At 41.5% G+C, this 21794-nt stretch overlaps 1 protein-coding gene across 1 annotated transcript in view; it reads left to right on the top strand.

Annotated features, from left to right (window-relative positions):
- Nucleotides 1-809: 809 nt before the first annotated feature.
- The window catches only part of LYST (lysosomal trafficking regulator), a 73906-nt gene continuing 52921 nt past the window's right edge, over nucleotides 810-21794 (top strand). Inside the window, 4 exon segments of the mRNA XM_015857824.2 lie at nucleotides 810-930; nucleotides 16360-16444; nucleotides 17668-17866; nucleotides 19323-19413. Coding sequence (XP_015713310.2) covers nucleotides 17675-17866; nucleotides 19323-19413 — 283 coding nt within the window. The 5' untranslated portion in view covers nucleotides 810-930; nucleotides 16360-16444; nucleotides 17668-17674.

The raw sequence follows: 21794 nt of genomic DNA on the forward strand, positions 1-21794 counted from the left end.
ATGTTGACACAAAGAACCAGACGTGATTTAAAAGTTATTCAGGCATGAACTGGGGTTGTGTTACTCACTTTAATGGAGATGTTGCAAATTTATATTGACGCACATTAATTCAGAATCAATTCCCTCATGCATAGTATTTTATGGTAAAGCTCTGATTTAAATCCAAGCAGCAGGCACGCTGCCATATCTGGAGCAGGAGCTTTAATTACTAAAGAAACTCCATGTATCTGAAAGACAGGTTGTACTGATAAAATCTTTTAATTTTATTTCCTTACCTTTCTCAGCAATATTTGTTTTTTAGTCCAAACTAGAACAAGCAAGATAAAAGACCATGAATGGCATTTTCCACTTGTTTCCTTGAACAATAGACTAAGCCCACACTAGTTAGTTTTTTAGTCCAAACTTTAGTCTGGAGCAGAGATGCTCAGGGGAGGAATTACCACTCTCTACCTACAATGACCTGAGAAGTAGCTGTGGTGAGGTGAGGGTAGATCAGCCTCAGGTAACAGCAACAGGATGGAAGGCTGCCCAGGGAGGCTGTGGATGCCTCGTCCTTGGAGGTGTTCAAGACCAGGTTGGACGGGGCCCCGGGCAACCTGATCTAGTAGATGTGTGTTTGGTGGCCCTGCCAGGCAGGGGGGTTGGAACTACATGATCCTTGAGGTCCCTTCCAACCTGGGTCATTCTGTGATTCTGTGTGAAGGGAGCACAGACAGAGCAGAGCGGGGCGGGCAGCGGGCGGAGCCCCGGAGCGCTGACCCCTTCCGGCGTTGTCCCCCCGCCCATCACAGCGCCCTGCCATTGGCTGAGCCTCACTCGTGACACCGCCTCCCCTGCATCCCGCCGCCCGCTCCCTCCCTCCTTCCCTCCTTGCCGGTGCTGGCGGAGCTGGAACGGCGGGGGCGCGAGCGGTGGCGGCTGCAGCGTCAGGTGGGGCGGGCGCTGCGTTGCCTGGGCGATGGGGCCGGGTCCCGCCACGGGCCGCCGGGCCGCTGTCAGCGCCATAAGTGCGGGGCGGGCGGCCGCGCTGTGGCGAGGCGAGGAGCGGGTAAGGGGGCGGCGGACCGCGGCGGCTGCGGCCTCGCGGGGCCCGCGTCGCGTTCCGGTGGGGCCGGCCGAGGCCCCGGTACGTGTGGCCGGGCGCGTTGTTAACCGGCGCCGGCCGAGGCCCTCGGCTGCGCGGCGGGAGGCGGAAGAGGCGGCTGCGGGCGGGGCTCGGGCCGCCCGGGAAGGGGCCGGGCCGCGGCCATGGGAGGTGCGGCCCCGGCGGCTCCGCGCGTTCCGAGTGCCGCTCCGCGCCGCCGGGCTGACGTGAGGCCTCCGGCTTTGCCCAAAGGAAACGAGCAGCGCAGCCTCCGGCCAGGGCGCTGCGTGCGGCCGTCGGCATTGGGGCGGCCGTGGTGACTCGGGGCCTCCGAGCCGGGCTGTCACCTGTGTGCTCGCTGTAAACAGCAGGGCAGCGATGAGAGCCCCTTTGGGTGCTCTGCAGCCACGGGGCCGGCGTGGGGAGAATGTGTGGAGATCCTTCTATGGGAGAAACTGTTAGTTAACGTTGAGGTACTATCCAGAATTCCCAAATGAAACCCAAATCTGCCTCGGATGGCTTCATAAGCCGAGAGCAGGTGCTGGAGCAGAGGACAGAATGCTGTGTATAGGAGAAGCGGGGTGACTGAAGAAGTCGGGAAGTTGGATTGGTTGTGTGATCGAGTGTGGTGAGCTGGGGACTGGGGAAGTATCCGATGTGAGTGTGGATGGGAGGCAGGTTAAGATCGGCTCGGCAGGCACCCTCCATTGCTGTGCCACGTGAACCGGTCGGAGTGCTGTGAAAGTATCTGTAGGAAAGTTGTCAGTGATACAGACCCATGCTGGGTTGTATGCTAGGTAGCATAGAAGAAATGCCTGCAATGCTTAACTGCAGGAAATAGCTGTAGGAGAGGTGGATCTGTTGACACTGGCAGCATTTGCTTGCTTGACCAGGGTGCTGTTCTGCATGGAGCTTTTAATGGAATGGAGCTTCTGTGTGTGAGAAGCCATAAAAGTACGGTGGGTTTCCTCTTCTTTAACTGTAAGCTGGCAGCCCTGTGAAGATGAGAGTATCCTGTTAATTTGGGAAATGTGCAGTATAACAGCCCCAGGAGTTTATGTTGCACACTTAAAATATTTGATGAATGGGAAACAAGAGTGCTTTCGTGCTTTGTCCCAGATAAGGAGAAATCAGCCTTTTTGTGTGGTGTTTTAATTTCATTCTTTCTTCCTGATCAGGTTTTGGAATGAGAATCTTGAAAGTTATAATCAAATACCTTTCCTTGCTGTGCTTCTGAAACCAGCACTTAGAAGTGAGAGCTCAGGAAGGCGCTTGGTTATCACGTGTACTGTAAAATTGTGCATGGATTTCTTCAGTGGAGCTTTCTGTCACCACCTTCCTGCGTTCCCTGTGTGTTTTTATAGTGTACTCAGTGTGCTTTTGGTTTTGAAATGTTGAATTGTAGTATTTTCTCATGAGTCAGTAACCATATAGTTAAATTTCTTAAATGCTTTTTTTTGCGTCTTCCTCTCTCAGTCCCCTGCAGCCTTTCTGTGCACCTCTGTTTTGGTTTGTATGGCAGCTCTAGACAGTGAGAAAAGAGACTGAAAGCACTTGAGCAGTAGCAAAAGATCTGATGAGAAATATCTGGGTATCTAAACATTAGGGAAGAGAAACTGGACATTCTTTCCCCTTATTGCAAGTATGTTGCTGCTTTTATTTCACTTTCTTTAGAGTTAAGCTCAGCACAATGAAATATTAACAGATGTTTCAGGAAGCTATCGGTTCTGTTTTTTACCCTCAATGATTTCTTTAATGGTGCCTCCTTATTAATATACAATTGTACACCCTTTTAGCTTATGCAGGCACTTGGGTTTCCTTTGTATTTGAAGAATTTTGCTGTTATCATGCTTGTATCTTTTCAAATGATATAAGACAACACATAGAGGAATTCTGAACCCAAAATTGGTTCTTATCTTTTGTGAGCAGAGGGAAAGTGGGGTGGAATGATTATACTGCAAGAGGATCCTGTTGTGCCAGGAAGAACTTGATGCCAAAAATGCTCTTGCTTGTCCTCTGCAGATGAATTTAACTTGATTGGAGTAAACAGCCATCATGGATGTGACCTCACTAAGGTCCCTCTCTGAGGGAGATGTCAGGCTCTGTGCACTTCTTAAATGGAGAGCTTCCCTAGTGGAGAGCTGTAGCAGCTGCTGCCCAAGATGTCACTGTTTAATGCTGGTAATTGGTTCACCTTCAATGTGGTCTTTTATTTTTGGGAAAAGTAGTTTGTATTAGTTTATGCAGGGATGGGGAGACTATATTTCTTTGGGGTCACTTTGTACCATCTCTTTCAGCTCAAGGTGATTGTGTCAGTGGTTCTGGTGCATCGTTACTTGATGTTATCTAAAGGTCTCTGAATCTTCATCACGTAATTGGGCTCATATCGTCAGAGCTATTGACTGCTGTTGATACCACTGCTTTGGAGGTGGTGAATCTGATTTCAAGACCAGGTAGAAGGGATCCAGGCACTTGTATTCATTACCATGGCTCTGATTTGTCTGAGCCGGCTGAGTTGAGCTGGCAGCTCCAAAATACTGCAGGGGAAAGCTGCCTGTTCCCCTCTACTGCCCTCGGCATGGTGATTCAACACAAGGGTAATCTGTCTGGAAGAAGAACATAGTTTTCCACAAACCTGTGGTAGTGAATGCATGGAGAAGAAAGGGAATGAGCAGCTGGGTGAGCAGAGCAGCCAGGTAGGCTGAGCTGCCCTGCTTAGCATCACCCTCACTGCCTCTCAGGAGGGGGAGCTTCTGCTTTGGCTCAGCGGGGTGTCTGTATCAGCTGTGGGTGGTTTGGGAGGAACAGTAGCAGTGTGATATGTAGCAGATTTAGATCTTTCTTTCTCCCTCTTCTGGTTCAGCCATTGCATTTCAGAATGTTTTTCTGTGATGTGTTGAAAATAGTGCATGGGAATGCCTTGTCCCCAGATAAAACTGCAGAAATGATACTGCTAGAAGGGGAGGGGAAAAAGAGAAAGATGCCATGTGCAGTCTTTGTGGAAGAGGGGTTTCTTGCTATAATCTGTTAGCTCTTAATGCATTGTGGTTGCAGCTTGTGTCTGGTTAAAATCCCATTTCCTTAGAAAGTCAGACTTGGTTCTGAGTGTCATTTTAAGGTACTTGCACTGTGCTTTGTGGATAGGCAGTGCAAATCTAATACTGTGGGTGAGAGCGAAGTAGAACAAGAATTAATACATTAGCACATGTATGTTGAAGGAGGGACATATGTAATGCTGTGTTCCATGTGGCAGTCCGGTGATAGTGTTATTTCTTGATACCTGCAGAAGCAGCTATTACATATTGGCTCCTGGTACTGCTTCTCTGGCCCATTCTTAGCCCTCTGCCACCCAACACCTAAGTCACTGCTCCCTGCTGCTGCTTTGGGTGTTTTGTGCAGGCCACGTAGTAGGGAGGCACTGAAACAGTTGTCTTCTGTGCTCCTGAGCTTGTGTAGCTCACTGCAGTCTTGTGGGTCTATCCCCCACAGCAGTGTTTGTGTAGTGAAGAGGCACTCTGTGGGCTGGTTCCTGGTACGCAGTGAAAGAGCTCATCTGTGCTTGCTGGGAATGTGAGAGGTGCAATAGTGGGGGAGCAGGAGGTGAGAGGGAGGAGTGGTGGCTTGTGAGAGATGCTGGAAGACTTGTACCTGTTAGGCTGTGTCTGTGCGGGGTGCTTGGTCAACATCCTATAACAATCCTAGTTAATCCTCATATTTATTTGTCCTTTTTACTCTCTCCTAAGTCAGCTTCTCAACTTCAGTTAAGTGTCACTGCTGCAAGTGAAAGTGTGTGCACAGAGCAATGAATGCAGGTGGAAGGAGACATCCTGGTTCTTCAGACTTCTGACAGCATAGGAAAACCCTCCTACTTTCCCCAAGAGAAAATTGGGAAGTGGGAAATGGAGATGTAAATTGCAATTATTGCTGGATAGTTCTGAATGCGAGGCTTCATTTGGAGCATTGAAACTTCTTGTCATGCAGGTCTATTTCAGCAAATGACCGACTTCGTTCATCCCTCTCCAGTTTTATGGAGGAGATATGTGTTCTTGAGGGAGATGAATGGCAAAACTGTCTGGCTAGATCTGTCAACCTTATAGTCAACTGATCTGGGAGAGCCTTAATGACCTCACCAAGTCAGGAATGGCTGATAGAAATGGCAGTGTGAAGGGATGAGCACTTCTGTCTCTGCTTTTGTTTTGGTGTTTTGTTTTTTTAATGAAAGGTGGGAGAGCAGAATAGTCCTAACCTCAAATAGAGGGGAAACTATCAGAACTCTATTTAGAAGCTTCCATTCCTTCAGTTAGGAAGTCATTTTTATTACTGGGGTCATGTTAAATCCCTGGTACTTTAAGCAAACATTGCATCTGGTGCTTATTATTATTATTATCTGGTGGCTGGTTACCAAAAATACTATTTCACTGTATATGCACAGAATCACAGAATGACCTGGGTTGGAAGGGACCTCAAGGATCATGTAGTTCCAACCCCCAGTCTTCACCTGGCATAATTTGTTTTCCAATCTATCTCATCCACTTAAAATCTTGTGTTCATATGTGATGGATATTTATAGTCTGAAGGGCATCTTAAAGCTGGATTATTTTGTGTTTTCTGGATGAATTTAGGGCATCTGATAGTGTTTCAAAATTTTCTTAAATATCCATCTATCTGTTAGTAGGAATAGTGGGAAATTTCACGCTTAGCCATCATATGAGGTTAAGTATAAGCTGTTTGACTTGCATTTCTGCTGGGGAGAAGCTGCATGAAGTGGGGTTTGATGTGACTCCTGTTGGCTGTAGTTGTCCTGCTGGCTTCAGGCAGCTCTGGTGCAGGACGATTGGCACAGCTGGAACAGATGCCTTTGTTTCAAAACCTGTGAGGTGCAGGGTCAGCTTCCCTAGGGCAACTAAAACTGCTTGCACTTGAAAAGGAAGCCAGCACACTGAGCTCAACTGGAACAAGTGTGTGAAACTCTTAAATACTGTAGGGAATTATGTTTTCACATCACTTTCAGAATTACTACTTGCTGCTTTGTCTCTTCCTCATTACTTCTAGAAAACATGGATTTCACACACCAATTTTGAAAATCCCAGAAGCAGAATTAGTCTTCTGCATGTTAATGACCTTTAACTCTGATCACAGACCTTCTTGTCTTATTCAATTGCACTGAGTACCTCAGACACAATGGCCAAGTTTATCTTCAGCACCATATTTTCTAATTTTAATCTTCTAACAGTGTAGCTTTCAGTTTTAGGAATAGCATATTCTCGCTCATACCTCTTCAGCGAGAGTACCTCAAGACAGTGCTCTACTCTTTCCTCTTTTTTCTTCCCTCTTTAATCTTGCTGAGTGTTGCTGCAATCAGAATGCATCATCTTGCAAATTACAGAAGGATGTGTCTGATCTTCCAGATCACAATTTGAGTAGTACGTTAGATGCTTAAAGTCATTTCCAGGTGGGTGCAGTGTGTTCTGCATTGCATCTACACCATTTCTCCCAACTGTGTTGGAGCCCACTTGATCTGCCATCTTGCAGAATAATGAAGGAGGGTCTTTGCAAGGTCGGACACATCTTGCAGGAGTCTTGGGTGGCTCTCTGCTGGATAGGCCCTGAACTTTGGATCTACCTTCTGTGATACCTGGTTTCTTTCCTGCTGCTGTTTACACTCTGTGGAGTTCAGTCTTTGTCTTCAAAGTCAGTCATTGCCATGCAGCCATGACTGCCAGGACTTGCTCTCTGATCTCCTTTGGGGGTATGCATCAAATCTAAAGCTTGGAAGAAGATATCGAATATTTCATGCCTTGTTCTTAATCAGGTGAAGGGTGTAGAACTCTGGGGAACATTCTGGATGCATGTTACTTGGGAGCTGTACAATTTCAGTCTTTTCTGAATGCTTTAGTGAAGATCTTCATCCTCTGGTGTTCTGAAATAATATAATGGTGTTCCATACTTTACTTTTCTACATAATTTCTGTCTCATGTTGGAGTATTTCTCAGTTCTTTCCTTTGACACCATGTGTTCCTTATGGATGTTGTCCTTCAGATAAGATCTGGAATACATTCTTGTCTTTTCTGCTTGTGCTAACCAGGCTTGTCTCTAGCATTTTCATGGTATCGTAAGGTGAGATTCCTCTTTGGAACATTTTATACTTGCTGTCACTGAGACTGCCTTGTTAGTTTTTAACACAGTTAATGTTGCAATGATTACGTTTAAAGACCTACAGCTTTCACCATGCCTTTTCTAAGGCGTGTTTATTCTCTCTGCCTGCAGGCACTGGTCTGAAAGATGTAAAATTAAGTAACCTGGAATGCTCATAGCGTGGCTGACAGCACTATTGTAGTTACTGTTTTGGGTAATAAAAAACCACAAGCTTAGAATAACTTGTACACAGCGCATATTACACATGGTGTTAATGTGTGACTTGTGTGTAGGCAGCTGTTTGGGAACCGGTCTTTCATCAGTGCTGCATTTATCTTCTAGATGAGTCATGTCTTCTTTTAACTTGATTTCAGCCTTAACAAGAACGCATGTCCAGGTGTTTCATTTGGGTTGATGACTCAATAAAATTGCATACTGAATTGAGAAGCTGCCCCGAAACACTTGTGTGGTATGCAGCTAAGCAGAGGGATTCTTTGCTATACACTGTTGCAGTGATATTCTTTTCAAACTTAATAGAGGGAAATTGTTGGTAGTCTAACTTGTAAAGGGGATACAGGTCTTCATAGCACAAGGTGGAATCTTCCGAGTTGCTGTAAGTCAACAAGAAAAACTTTCCTAATCCTGTGCACTTGATTTAACTTGGGTGACTTCTTAACACAAAGTATAGTATTGCTCTGCTTCATTATGACAGCTTGTATTGCCCATTATTACAACAAAAACTACTTTAATCTTTAGGAACTCTTAATCTCATTGACTATTTCTTTGCAATAGTTGTCATATCTATCAAGTAAGTATTTATATGCAGAAAATCTAGTTCAAGACTGAGATATTAAAGCATGACTGTTTTCTACCAGCAGATTTCCCCTATTTTACATGATGTTCTACAAACAGAGTAGAAAGTTGGCACTTAATTTTAGTCCCCAGGATAATACTTCTTAAAAGGTAAATACTAAGTATGGGAAGGATTTGCAGGTGCCACATGTCTCAAGTTTAATGTTTTCTTTAGGAGGTGCACCTCTTGAAATTGCAGCAGTGTAGTATACTTTTTATGTACAATTTTTGTCCTATGTTGATTGCTTGCAGTCAAATTGGATAAACTGTTGTAGTTTAAGTTAAATGTTGGAAAAGTTGTTTGTGTTTTTGCTGCTGTGCACTCTTCAGTAGCCTGTGGTGCACCAAAAACTGCATCAAAATTCACTGGATTGGTGTTAATGAGAGGTTCCTAAAATGACCTACTTCCTGACAAAATAGGATAGCTAACTAAAGGTACTGCATGAAATTATGCTAAGGATTTGATGGAAAACGTGGGAAACCATTGCCATTGTCATTAATGAAATACTGAGCATAAGGGTGGGCCAGAAGGCATTAGCTTGCAGATATGATGCTGGAGAGGACAACTGACACTTGAGGAACTAGGTAAGTCTATGTTAGTCTTGTAAAGTTTGCATATCATGTAGCTTGTCCTCTGCTGTAAACTTGTATGGACTCTGCCTTGTGTTCTCACCTTGAACTGAATCCCTAATGATTAAGGTCATTTCTGAAATCTTTAGTCTGTCCTGGAGTTTCATCATGATAGATGCGAGAAGTCTTACATTATGATGAAGGGCCTAAAGCATCTCCCACATGAGGAAAAGCTGAGAGACTTGGGACTGTTCAGCTTGGAGAAGTCTGCAAGGGGATCTTAGCAATGTGCATAAATACCTAATGAGCAAGAGTCAAGTGGATGGGGCCAAGCTCTTCTCAGCCGTGCCCAAAGACTGGTCAAGGGGCAGAGGGCACAAAGTACAACATAGGAAGATCCATACATACACGAGGAAAAACTTCTTTACAGCGAGGGTGACGAAGGGGGGTTGTGATGTCTCCTTTTCTGCAGATATTCATGACCCACCTGGACACTTTCTTGTGCAACCCATTGTAGAGAAGCTGCTTTAGCAGGGGGTTGGACTCAACATCCTGAGGTCCCTTCCAGTCTGTATGGCTCTGTAATTCTGTCACTGTGACTGTGGAGTTAGACCTCTAAAACATGCAAATCATTGCTTGTACGTGGGCAAGCCTGCATTTAGGTTGCATTTGGTGAACTGGTTTCCTTTTGGGGCTTTAAGATCACTTATCACCTGCATTTCCTTGCCAAGTTCTCTGCTGTGTGTTGATTCTCCCTGGTTGTGCGGCCTCTTCAGAGCAATTTGTCAGACCTTACCGTTATCCTTGCTTTTGTTTCCACTGTCCTGTGTACTGCTAGTAGTTACCATCCTTTTATAGTCAATGGCAGCTAAATAATTAGAAACTTGCTGTTTTGAACTCCAGTCTGCATTTGCTTTGTAGGACAAGCTAATGAACTTCATGGCTGTTAGTAGATTTTCCACTTAAGAGGCTGACATAGCTTTGTCAGAGTAACAAGATGTAGGCCAATGTGCTTCTGTCATTTGTTCAGAGGTGCTGTTACTAACTGTGACGCTGGAGATAAGAGATTCTGGAAGCAGACTTGGGCAGCGCACTGAAAGTCAGAATATATCACAGAAACTACATTGTACTTTTCAAACTTGGGCAGATTTTTTATTTTCAGAAGTAATAGTTTCATATTAAACTCTGGCACATAGTGTCCAAAAGAATTACTTGGGAGTGTCATTTCCCTTTCTAAACAAGCACACCCAAAAAAAAACCAACACCGGGTGATAAAAATACATAGCAAAAGATGACTTGGGGATGAGAGAGGATGTTCTTGGTTTGTTTTTCTTTAGTTCCTTACTTTGTGTGGTGTGGTGCACATCTGGATCTCCATCAGAAGAATGGCACTTCTGAAACTGAGAGGTTGACTCTCCTGAATGCCTCATGTCATTTTGTGCGTCTCCAGGTGCCTGTAGCCCCAGGTGTGTTTGCTAATGGAGGTCTGCTGCCTTGTTTATACCTGTGCGATGGGTATTTTGGAAAGTGCTTATTTCCTTAATTTGACTGGATTTAGCATAGCATTTGTCTGACTTAGAACAGGAATTGCTAGCTTAGGAAGCCCTGTGATATGGGTAGCTGGCTGTACACCAGATTAAAGGAAGCGTTATTATTTAAGGACTTTTTTTGTTATTGTTGTGGGGTGCTTTTCATTTGATTTTTAGGAAACAGAGATGTTGCAGTTCCCTGAACTGTAAGATATTGTGCTTTCACATCCACTTTGTGGTAGAAATCTCTTAATTCCCAGGTTGTATAAATATTGAGCTTCACTGATTAAAGTTTTAATTGTTATGCAGTGGAACAAAAGCAGACTGCATGTTTGCAGGAGACTTAGGGTGCTTATAGAAGAAGACCTTTCCTTTTTGTCTTGTGGTTTGCAAGACAACAATCCCACTGACATGAGGAGGGAGCTGAGTATGTTTCTGATTTTATGTGATCATAGCGTTAATAAGATGGTACACATACAAACCACTTGTATATGCAGCAGTGCTATTGCTCTGAAGATCTCAACGTACTTACCAGTGGTTATTAAAATGATACTTGTTTATTGTAGTGGGAGCTTGGCTTGTTTACCTGGTTAGTGAAAAACACATTATTTTTCCAAAGGTGGTAAGCATTCTTATTCACTTCCATTAGTGACCTAGGGGATTGCCCAGAAGACTAAAAGCTGGTTAAAGAGGTCCTTAAAGAAACAGGACTATGTCAGACATTGGAAAAAATAAAATAAAACTCATATCTACCTGTAGTCTATATATATATATATGCATATATATATATAGATGCATTTATTTCAATATATATATCCTACAGGATATATATATCCTCATTTTAAACTGAAGTGGGAGGTTTAAGTTGGATATTATGAGGAAGTTTTTCACACAGGTGGTGGTGATGCACTGGAACAGGTTGCCCAAGGAGGTTGTGGCTGCCCCATCCCTGGAGGCATTCAAGGCCAGGCTGGATGTGTCTCTGGGCAGCCCGGTCTGGTGGCTGGTGACCCTGCACATAGCAGGGGGCTTGAAACTCAGTGATCACTGTGGTCCTTTTCAACCCAGGCCATTTTATTATTCTGTCCTAAGGAGCAGCTTTTCATATGTAGGTTAATGGTTGATACAGCTATTATAAGCAGTAGACTGTCTGCTCATAGGACCCCAGGTAGATTATAAAAGTTAGCAAAGAACAGAGAATGGTTAGAAATAGAGAGGTAATTAGGAGGTCTTTTGCAGAGTGAGAGCATTGTCTGATATGTCTGCTTTGAGAATGAACTGAAGCATCTTGGTTTTTTTTTGGTTTTTTTTTTTTTTGTTTGCTCTTGTTTTTGATTATCAGTACTGTTGGATGGTTAACAAATGTTCACTACCTGTTTTTAAGCCATGCTTTTGGCTGAGTTCTTTGTGTTTTTTTTTACAATGGTGTTTTACAAGTTGACGTTCAGCTTGAATTGCAGGTACTGTTTTCTGAAAGGGTTTCATTGCTTGTGCTGCATAAACCCCCTGACAGGGTCAGCTGGGATTTGTTTCTAGTCTCTGTCAAGTTTTGAATGATGTAGGAAGGACAGAAAAGGAAGAATGCTAATTTCTGCAGTGCATTTGCCCCAGATTTTACTTGTTTCCTTACCAAGGAGTCAAATGCGAAGTGTGTTGGTGTCATGATAAACAGTTTCTAGAGTAAACCTGGCAGCCTGTTACAGTTGCAAAAGCCTATTGTGGAGTGACTGTGAGTGATGTGCTGCTGCTCTTCATCGTGCCTACTGTCATTTGCTAACAGAAGCCAGAACTTACACTGAGGGTGTGATGCCAAAGGAAATGAGATGAAAATCATAGTTAATGTTATCACATAAATGCCGGAGTTGTTGATGAGGTCATATTCCTCAACCTGTAAATGTGGAGTGTAAGCAGTGAGGCTGTGACAAGCATTTACTACACGGAATGAATGCTCTATAATGTAAACGTACCAATGACTAGCCAGTGGTGACTGTATTTCCATTTATTTGTCATAAAGAATGAGTAAAACAGCTACAAATTGGCATCAGAAATAGCTGCTGTACAATAGCTTATCTAGATAATGTTTTTCCCAAGTGTTGATTTTAATGCCTTCTGACAGTGTAACCCCACTGTACTCTGTACTCAACAAAGAACTCCTAACTGTGCCTTTGTGTAAGGTTTGGGCAGCATTTGTGTCTTATCTGGAACTGAGTACTGAGGAGGGTAAACAAATGACTGGCTTCATGTGCCAGGCACTCTCTACTCGTTTGCATGGTTCTCTAAGGAGAACTTCTCCTAAGGTTATTTGTCTTCTTATAAACATGGCTATCCCTCCATCAGCGCAGAGTATAGTTGGGTTATACCGTGTGTAACCTTACAGACAAGGCTGTTTTTATGGAAGATAACAATAGGCTACAGGAAGTGCAGGCTTTCAAGTGGTTCCTGCCTGCCATCCACCCCTTCTTCATATGTCCAACTCCTGTGTTACTCAGCCACTGTAGCCTGACAGTGCAGCTATATGAGTAGTCCTTGGCATGGTCATTTTGGGCTGACCTTTAGCAGCCTGTGATTGGTAGGAATTTGACATCTACCTCATAACATGCAGAGGAGTTTTTGTTGGTTTATTGTGTGCTCTTCTTTCCCAGTTCTGTGTAATTGATAGTGAGAGAAGTGGGTTTTTTAGAGCTCTAATTTGGGATCTTGTGTTCATCTAGAGACCAGCACCAAACTTTGTCTCGCCTCTAACCTTTGCTGTGGCTATTGGACAACAGTTACAGAATGTAATTATTTGAAATAATATTATGGCATCTTGACTTGATTTGGCCTAGTGTATAATTTTATTATAATGTTGCTATAATTCTTTGATAATTAGTTTTTTAAAATTATATTACTGGACTTTCGAGATCCTTCTGGGCAGTGTGTTACTGAAAAGATAACCAAGTACAAGGCAAAATTCACACAGTAACAGCTTTGGCCATATTTTGTCATTCCCCCGCATTGCACTGATGTCAGAGATAACACTGTCTGCTCTGTAGCTCTGTATAACACACATATGCTCATGACCCAGTATTCAACACCAAACAACAGTTGGTCTCAAGTTCCGCTGTGGTTTAAATTATTGAAGGAATGCTTTTCCTATTTTCTTTCAAAGATGTGACGCCCATCAAAGTACAAGGCATTCCTATACTTAAAAATGCTCAAAGTGACGAGCAACTTCATGAAAATAGAATGAAGTCAGTAGAAAGCACAAGTTTCAGTTGCAGGTAAGCTGATCTGTACCATGACAGTAAATAGAAAATGCAGCCAATGAGAGCTGGTACAGAAAGGGGCTTGAGGGCGGAAGTGGTGGGGATTGAGTTGAGGGTGGTGTGAAAATGAATGTGAAGAGATTACACGTGAATGTGGGATCATTCACAGCGTAAGCGATTTGTTTGGTTTAATGCTTGTGAATTTCTTCTCTCAGAAGTGGATATTATTTTAGAGGTGTTTTTTACGAATTACAATGTTCATATTCTAGGAGGTGAAATGGAATACAAGGGTGTGCATTTATTTCAGTGCTAGGAATAGGAAGTCCTGACACATTGCGTCTTCCAGAGCTGTAACAATCCCATTGCATTTGTGCACAGCAGGGCTGAACTGGGATGCTGTTCTCTTATGGCCTAGTTCCTGTCATTTATTTTGGGTTACTTTTTCTTCTGATATGTGTTCTCTGAAGTTCAAATTCAGGTGAAGGCACTTTACCTCATTACTAGTGTTTTGTACAGTGTCTATTTCTGTATTACCAGGCATCATGGCAATTATGGATATGTCATTTTAAGCAAACAAAAACTACTGTAGCACAGTAATTCCTACCTAAAGCAAGTGAGGTGACATGCTTTCTGAGTAAGAGGAAAAGCCACGTGGGTGCGGTGTCAGTGTGCTGCTATCTGCAAAAGAAAGGGAAGGTGATAAGCAGGCTGGAACCTTAGGATGTGGGTAAGCTTGTTCTTTTCTTGTGTATTTTTCTGAAGAAGGGAAAAACCTTCAGCAGTGTTTGTGGTGTTACAGCATCAGCAAAGCAAATTGGACAATGAGTTTGTTTTAAAAACACTGTGACATAAGTGCTTAAGTCACTGATCAAACATATAAGAAGGCTATCTGTGGAAATACAGCTTTTTTGGATATTTTTAATTGATTTCTCAGCTTTCTTGTTTTATTCTTTGCGTCTGGCTATAAGACAGGATGGACGATGAGGTTACATCAGAAGCTGCATTTCCAAGGATGTGTGTGCAGTGAGTCTGTTTGGATAGTGATAGGACAAAGGTTTTTAACTAAGGAGGAGAGATCTAATTTAGATGTTGGAGGAATGTTTTATGGAGTGGGTGGTGAGTTGCTGGAACAGACTGCCCAGAGAGCTTGTGATTGCCCCTTTGCTGGAGGTGTTCGAGGCCAGGTTGCATGGCGCACTGGGCAGCCTGGTCTACTACCAGATCTGGTGGCTGGCAACCCTGCCTGTGGTAGGGACTTGGACTCTGCAATCCTTATGGTCCTTCCAGCCCAAGACATTCTGTGATTCTTAACTGAAAGAAATAGGTACAAATGAGAAGCAGCCGTTACTCATTCCAACAAATCCATCTAAACAAAAGTGCTTTGATACCTGGTCTGGTAGCCATAAATTATTTTCTATGGTATACAATGAAGGCATCTTATTTCCTTACCAATTACATATGGACGTTGTGCATTAAGAAAGAAAGTGTGCTTGACATCCTCTTGCAATTAGAGTTAATAAAATAGTGCTTTTTCTTACTGGTGATGTTGAGAATGCACCCTTGTGGTAGAGCATTGCCAATGTGTTAATCCTTGCAACAGTGCGTGCAACGTGGGAAGTCTGGAGACTAAAGTTTCTGAAAGAAGGACTCTAAAATATTCTTGTTGCTTAAAGCATTCAGATGGGATGAGTTGTGGATGTTGGCTGTAAGGATAAGTTGATGTCCTGCACAGCTCTAGATGAAATGCGTTTCTCCAAGCACTCAGAGGGGACAAATGCGTTTCTGACTTTTAACTCCTCCAGCAATGTTTATATCTTCTTGCAGCTGGACTGCCTCAGTTTGTGGACACTGGAATAAGTGTGTGTTTGGACAGTTCATGTATGTACATGTCTGTGTGTTTGCAGGTGCAACTTCTGAGAAGTGTAGAGCTTTGCTAAAAACTGGATTCAGTTGAGACGTATTCAGTGAGACCAAGCAGAAATTATTCCAGCACTGGTTTAAAATGTTAACTACAAGAACTACAAGAATGTTAACTACAAAGAAGACAGATAAGGAATTCTGGTAGTTTACAGCAAAGAATACAGCATACTGGGGCTGTATGAATGCATATTCTCTATAGCAGTAATTTTCCTTGAGTTGCTGTGGAGATGATATTTGCCCTTCATACAGAGTTCACAGAAGCAAGGCTGCCGTATGTGTTGTGTTGACACATTTATGTGTTGCATTTGGGGTAATGGACTTGCTATTTCTGGTCCTTGTGGAGTGAATTAGGAGATTCTCCCTATTGGTTTTTTCTTCAATACTAATGACAGCTCAAAACTTGGGAAGTGTAAGGTATGCTGGGGAACTGTGTGGGTTCTCTGTTAGTGCTGGAGTGGGTTAGGGGCATGAGAGGGAGAAAAGAACTCGATATTGCTTCAGTGTGCCCTCCGGAGACAAAGAGCACAGCAGGTGCAATACTGTTCCTTTCCAATTTTATTAATTGCAGCTTCCCAAGTGCTTAAAGTGATAATGATTGGTTGTCTGCCAAGGGTAAAATGAGGGGGCAGGAGTGAAGTGCAGTCAGGTGCTGATGCAAATGTGTCATTTAGTTTCTCCTAATATCCATTGCTTGTCCCAGACCTGCAGGTGCATCAAGTGTTATGCATGCAGATATCAGCACTGAAGAATTTGTATTTTTTCTAAAGGGAAATGTTTAAACCTGCATACCTCACTCATCTTACACTTTAAAAACTAGTTAACTAGTCAAATTATGTTGATTTGCCTTATACGCACTAGTTACTTCCTCGGTAATAGAACTTTGTGCACAGAGCCATAAAAAAAATAATAAATTGAGGAACTTAAAAGCTCAAAAAAAGTGAAGGAGCTTCAGATAGCTCTCATAGAATGAATAGTTTTAAACATTGCATATTAAACATCACACATTTTCACTTTGTCTAAACAGGTGAACTGGGAGTGACGTTTCCTGGGTGTGTCTCCTTTTCCTTCCAATTAGAAGCTAAATGTATTAAGCTGGAGAAGTAATTCTGGTAAGAGTCTTTCTGTTCCTTCAGAGAATTGTCACTGTATGTGATGTGTTCAGTCTTGCCACTAAAAAAAGCCTTTTCACCATCAGCACTGACAAACTTGTTCTTTTTTACCAGCTCTATTTTTTGACCTAGTGTTTGTATGTATGCTATATGATCATGCTATACTAATCCATTCCTTATATTTCTATGACCTTAGGCTGTTTTGCTCTCATCTTGAACGTTCTGAGCTTGGACATGATAAAAGTATTTGAGTTTTGAAAATTTCACTTGAGTTGCTTCTTCAGGAATAAAAGAAGTTAAATGTGCTGTAGTATTCATTAAAGGAGTTTTCTGTGGATTAAATATTCTTGTTTCTGCTCTGACTTGACCAGTGACTCCCCTGATCAAGTTTTACAGCTGCCTGTCGTGTTTCTTTTGGTTTCTTGTTTTTTGAACTTTTCAGCTTGTACTAGTGCTGACAATGAGAACATTTGAGGTATAAGAGAGCTTTAAATGTTACTTAGTAATAGTGAATATCCAAAGCGTATGAGTGCCTTTTGTGTATTAACTCAAAATTAGTTTAGGGGTCAGTAGCAATGCTTTTAGTGTTTTCTCCTGAATGTGTGCATAAGAATGAATACCTTGAATTAAGTGCATGATAGTGACTGCCACCCACTCAGTTAATCTTATTTTGAAGGAAGTACCTGGGGGGAGAGGAGGGAGAATAAATCAAAAGTATTGTTTTAAAAGTCCAACTTTATCTTCATTCCTTGGGTATTTTTACTCCCTAGATACAATCTGTATACTGTTAGAATACTGAACAGTGAAATGTGTTCAGATAAAATATTTGACTGCATTTCCTATGCAGCACTGTTTAATTGCTACCTTTGCTGTCTTTCAGAAGCAGATAAAGACTGAAGATCACACCTAGGTTTAAGTTTAGAATTAAGTCATTAACTTTCTTGTTTGCAATGTGAAGGACTGCTGCGTGTCTTAGACTTACCTAATAGGTTTATAAAATGAATGTTTGGGATCACGGGCTGTTAGCTGAAGTCTTACTGTAGTAAGCTTACCTTTCCTGTTCCCTTCCATCGTATGTTAGTATATTGATTTCTCAGTCCTATACCACATCCTTCGTGAGTCAAAGAGGAGACAGTTGGAAGGAATGACCTTCTCTTTCTCTTTTTTTTTCATTAAGAAATGTATTTTCTGGTGAATTTACTTTCTGTGCTTTGTACTTACAGCTCAGACATGAGCAGTGCCAGTAACTCACTGGCACGGGAATTCTTGACGGATGTCAACAGGCTGTGCAATGCAGTGGTGCAGAGGGCAGAAGCCAAGGAAGATGAAGAGGAAGAAACTCATATGGCTGCCTTGGGACAGTACTTAGTTCAAGGCCGTGGGTTTATTTTGCTTACCACACTCAACTCCAATATTGATCAGGTAATAATTTTTCTTACCTGATATAACCTTTGTGTGTGTGTGTGTGTGTATTTGTGTTGAACCTTGACTGTTTTGAATATAAGGGATTTGTCTTAGCTCTGATTTTCTTGCCTTTTGATGCTTGTCTCTGTGTGTGAGTTAATTAGACTAGAAGCTTAAAGGTTTATATTACAGTTGTGTTCTGTCCTTCAGCAAGAACAAAAAAGAAAAAATAGCTAAACATATACCTGTTTGCGAGCTGATGTGGATGGATATTAAACTTCTATCTAGTTAAGCTGTGTGAATCTTGAGTTCAGCAGCTAGATAAAAAGGCAGTAGGGTAGGATTTTTGAGAGAAATGAATCTGCTTACTCAACCTGTAGTGAAAACCAGCATTTGTTGCTTTAAAGCAATAAAATCCAAATGTATACCTTTCCAACTTGATTATTGGCTAAAAAAGCATATGTCTTTTAACAAAACACACTTTGTAGGAAGGTAAGTGCCCTTCTGTGAGTGGCTTTTTCTCACTGATTGTGATATGAATGGGAGATGGATCTTTGAGTTTGTTCATCTTGTAATGGAACTGTAGTGTTTAAAAAAAAAAAGTCATTTGTTTAGCTCAGTATCTTAATTTCTTAAAATTTTAGTACGTAACATGCACAGAATACTTAAATATTTCAAGCAGGTTATCTCTAAATAGGTGGCTTATGAAGTTCATAGTAGGTTTTTCACTTTGGTTGTACCTCTTAACATTTGCAAATGCCTTTTTAAGGGCTCTGAGTCTCAAATCTCTAGATAAGGGTGTATGCAAACATTTCAAGGCACTCTTAAATTCTAATCTTCATTTAAAAGCAAGCTGAGTAAGCTTCTTCACATAATGTTGCAGCTTCTTACCAGAGTTGTTGCTTATCTTCACAGGCCTTAATTTATTTGCTATTTTGAATTTTTGGGAAAAGTTGTTGTTTCAGCTGCATGTCACTGAATGATGTCAGCTAGAAAAATGCTCTGGTTCTGAACTGGGGAGGGTGGGGGATAGAATTTCTTGGGTAGTTTTTTTTTGTTTGTTTCGTTTTAGCACTAAAACTGTACTGATAGTGATGTACATCAACCAGTAAATTGTTGGAATACTCCACCTTCTTACATTATTGGCTTTCAACTTTAACTCCCTGGTTTTGTTCTGTGGTGGGTGAGGAATTTGTTCAACAAAAGGGATTCAAAGAGCTTTTTATATAAAGAGTAGAAAAAAATTAATAAATATTTCAGAAACTTTCTGATTGGCTCCAGTTAATGATTTTAGCACTCTTTGCAATTAGGTTGTCTTTCTGGTTCTGCATAGAGCAGCAAGAAGACATAGGGAACTGAATGTTTGTAGGTTATTAAAATAAGCTGGAGGATTCATCTATTTGAGGGGAGGGGAAGGGAAAAAAAAAAAAAGTACAAAAGATAATTGTGGTGTTTTTTTTCTTTCCCAACACAGGAGCTGACATGTCGGGAAGAGCTTCTGACCCTCCTTCTGTCACTTCTGCCACTGGTCTGGAAAATCCCTGTCCAAGAAGAAAAAGCAGTAGGTAAGATTTATTACTTACAGTATTAAGGATCTCGAAAATGCCATGTATTGCATTTGTATTCTAGTATTGCCAGCTAAAGAAGAGAAGTCCGTTGTGTCTGTGTTCATTGTCTGTGCCCTCTTAATATAGAAGGAAGGTGGTAATTCTACAAAGAAATTAAATTTAAAAATACCAGTGTTCTGACAACATACAAGGAAAATTGTAGAGAGAAGGTTAAGACTCTTGGTTTATGTACAAGATGATGCTCATTTTACTCTGAACTGTGTGGTGAGATCATTTGTTGATGCTGGTGGGTCGGTTTTTTGCTTTTCAGGTGGGGAAGACCACAAAGGATTTTGAAAGTGCGTGACTTTACTAATGTGAAGTGTTTCATGGTGGGGCAGGGGGAGGAAAGATTTAATGGTTAATTTAGAAAAACAAACAAACAAACAAAAACACCACAGGATGCCTTACACTGGTCAGAGATAGTGACTTTTTACTTCTAAAATTGAAGATTTTCTGTAATTAAAGAAATGCTAGAGAGAGGCTTTAAGACTAACAGGTAACAGAGTACGAGAGTAGAATGAATATCACAGATATAGGCCTTGAAAATGGAACAGTACTGGATTATTATAAACAGAATCAGGCTGCATCTTGATGTTCTGTGTCAGGAAAAACTGATGTTTGAACATAAAGTTAAATCAGAAGGATTCAATTGCCAATAAAGCTGTTTAAATCAGAGGAGTAGAAGGTATGATACAAAATCAAGAGATGAAAGAGGTGATACAAGACAAACTGTGCAAGAAGCATGAACTGTGAAGTGACTACAGTTTTTTGTGGGGAGGGAGAGCTTCTGTGTTTATCTTTCTTTATTTGAAGGTAAAACAGAAGATGAGGCAAGTTACTTGTATGTTTGAAAGAATTCTGAAGGATTCCTACCTGAAACTTTCCTGGAGTTCTTTACAATTGCAAAGTCCTGTAAGCATAGGGGTTTTGTTAATGTTTGGAGTTGTATGACATTTAGAATGCCAGTTTCATAATACTTATGTAAACTACCTTGCTTGCATCTGTGTTCCATGCTCCTGGAAGCATGATTGAATTAAATATTTTGGCCTTACAATAGACCAACAGATTTTTCCAGTGTTAGTTTAAAATGCTGTTTAAACAGGTTTTAAGATGTGATGGTTTTACACTTTGTGTAATGATGTGGGTTTCACCTGCTACAAATTTCTAGCTTGTGATACTGAAGCAGTAAACATGATATGATCAGTTTTGCACAGAGAGTTTTCTTTCCTTGATCTGAAATAAAATATCTTAACCCATCTGCATTAGCTAGCTTGTTGTCTTCCTGTGCAGGAAATACCCTTTATTTGATAAAATACTAGTAGTTAACTTCCTGCCTCCAAAGCAGCTGTTCCACAAACATTGCAGCTATGACTATGAAACAGCAAGGGAGTGGTCACTGTTGCTCACGGAAGTATCTTTTCTTTCAATTTAATGTTTACATCTGTACTGTGTGCTTTGGGATTTATTTTTTTTTTTAGGGGTTCAGTGGTGAATTATTGTTAACTGTCACTATTTTCCCTGAATACTGAACATAGTGGATGTTGAATACTTGCCATTGCTTGCTGGTTTATTCATATGCACAAAGCATACAGATGCTGTTCTGCTACTGATTAAAAGTCATAGTGGATTTCACCCAAAAGCGTATAAACTTTTTTTCCATCTGCTTTTTTGACTGCTTATAGTCTGAGCTGACCAATGCAAGTCAAGTAGAAATATTGTATTTTATTCTTAGAAAATTTTCTTGCCCATTGAATAAGGTTTCAATTTCATATTCCTTACTTTATACTGCATAGTTGGAAGGTGTTTTGTCTTGACTTTCCTGGGAGCATTCCATACCTTAAACTTAAGGGTTACTCATTTCACTTTCCATCTTGGCCCTGATTATTGCTGAAAGTCCACAACATATGTCTTCTTCTCGGATTTGGAACAATTAAAGCTGGGATGATTAACACCTGTGTACTCAAGGTTGTTCTCTGTACTTAAAGGTTTTTTTTCTTATTACTACCAATAGTTTGTAACCACGTCTTCATGCTGAGTTAAGGTGCTCAGCTCCTATAGCATGTGAGTTGTGTGAAGCAACATTGAGTCATCAAGTTGAAGACCTTTTCTTCTTCCCTTTAGAATTCAGTTTTTCTTTTACTTGTGAGTTGGAGTTGATTATAACTAGTGGCTGTAGCAGGCCAAAAGATTTTTTTCAAACTAAACTTTACTTTCCCTCAAGAAATCCTTTCATCTGCTTTGATGTTAGCTTATTTTTTGGGAGAGGATGGAATAGCTGTGCCTACAAGTAAGCTCTAGGAAATGCTGGCACAGTTTATCTGTCTCTAGTACCTCAG

Source organism: Coturnix japonica, chromosome 3 (genome assembly GCF_001577835.2).
Source record: "Coturnix japonica isolate 7356 chromosome 3, Coturnix japonica 2.1, whole genome shotgun sequence".
NCBI classification, from domain to species: domain Eukaryota; kingdom Metazoa; phylum Chordata; class Aves; order Galliformes; family Phasianidae; genus Coturnix; species Coturnix japonica.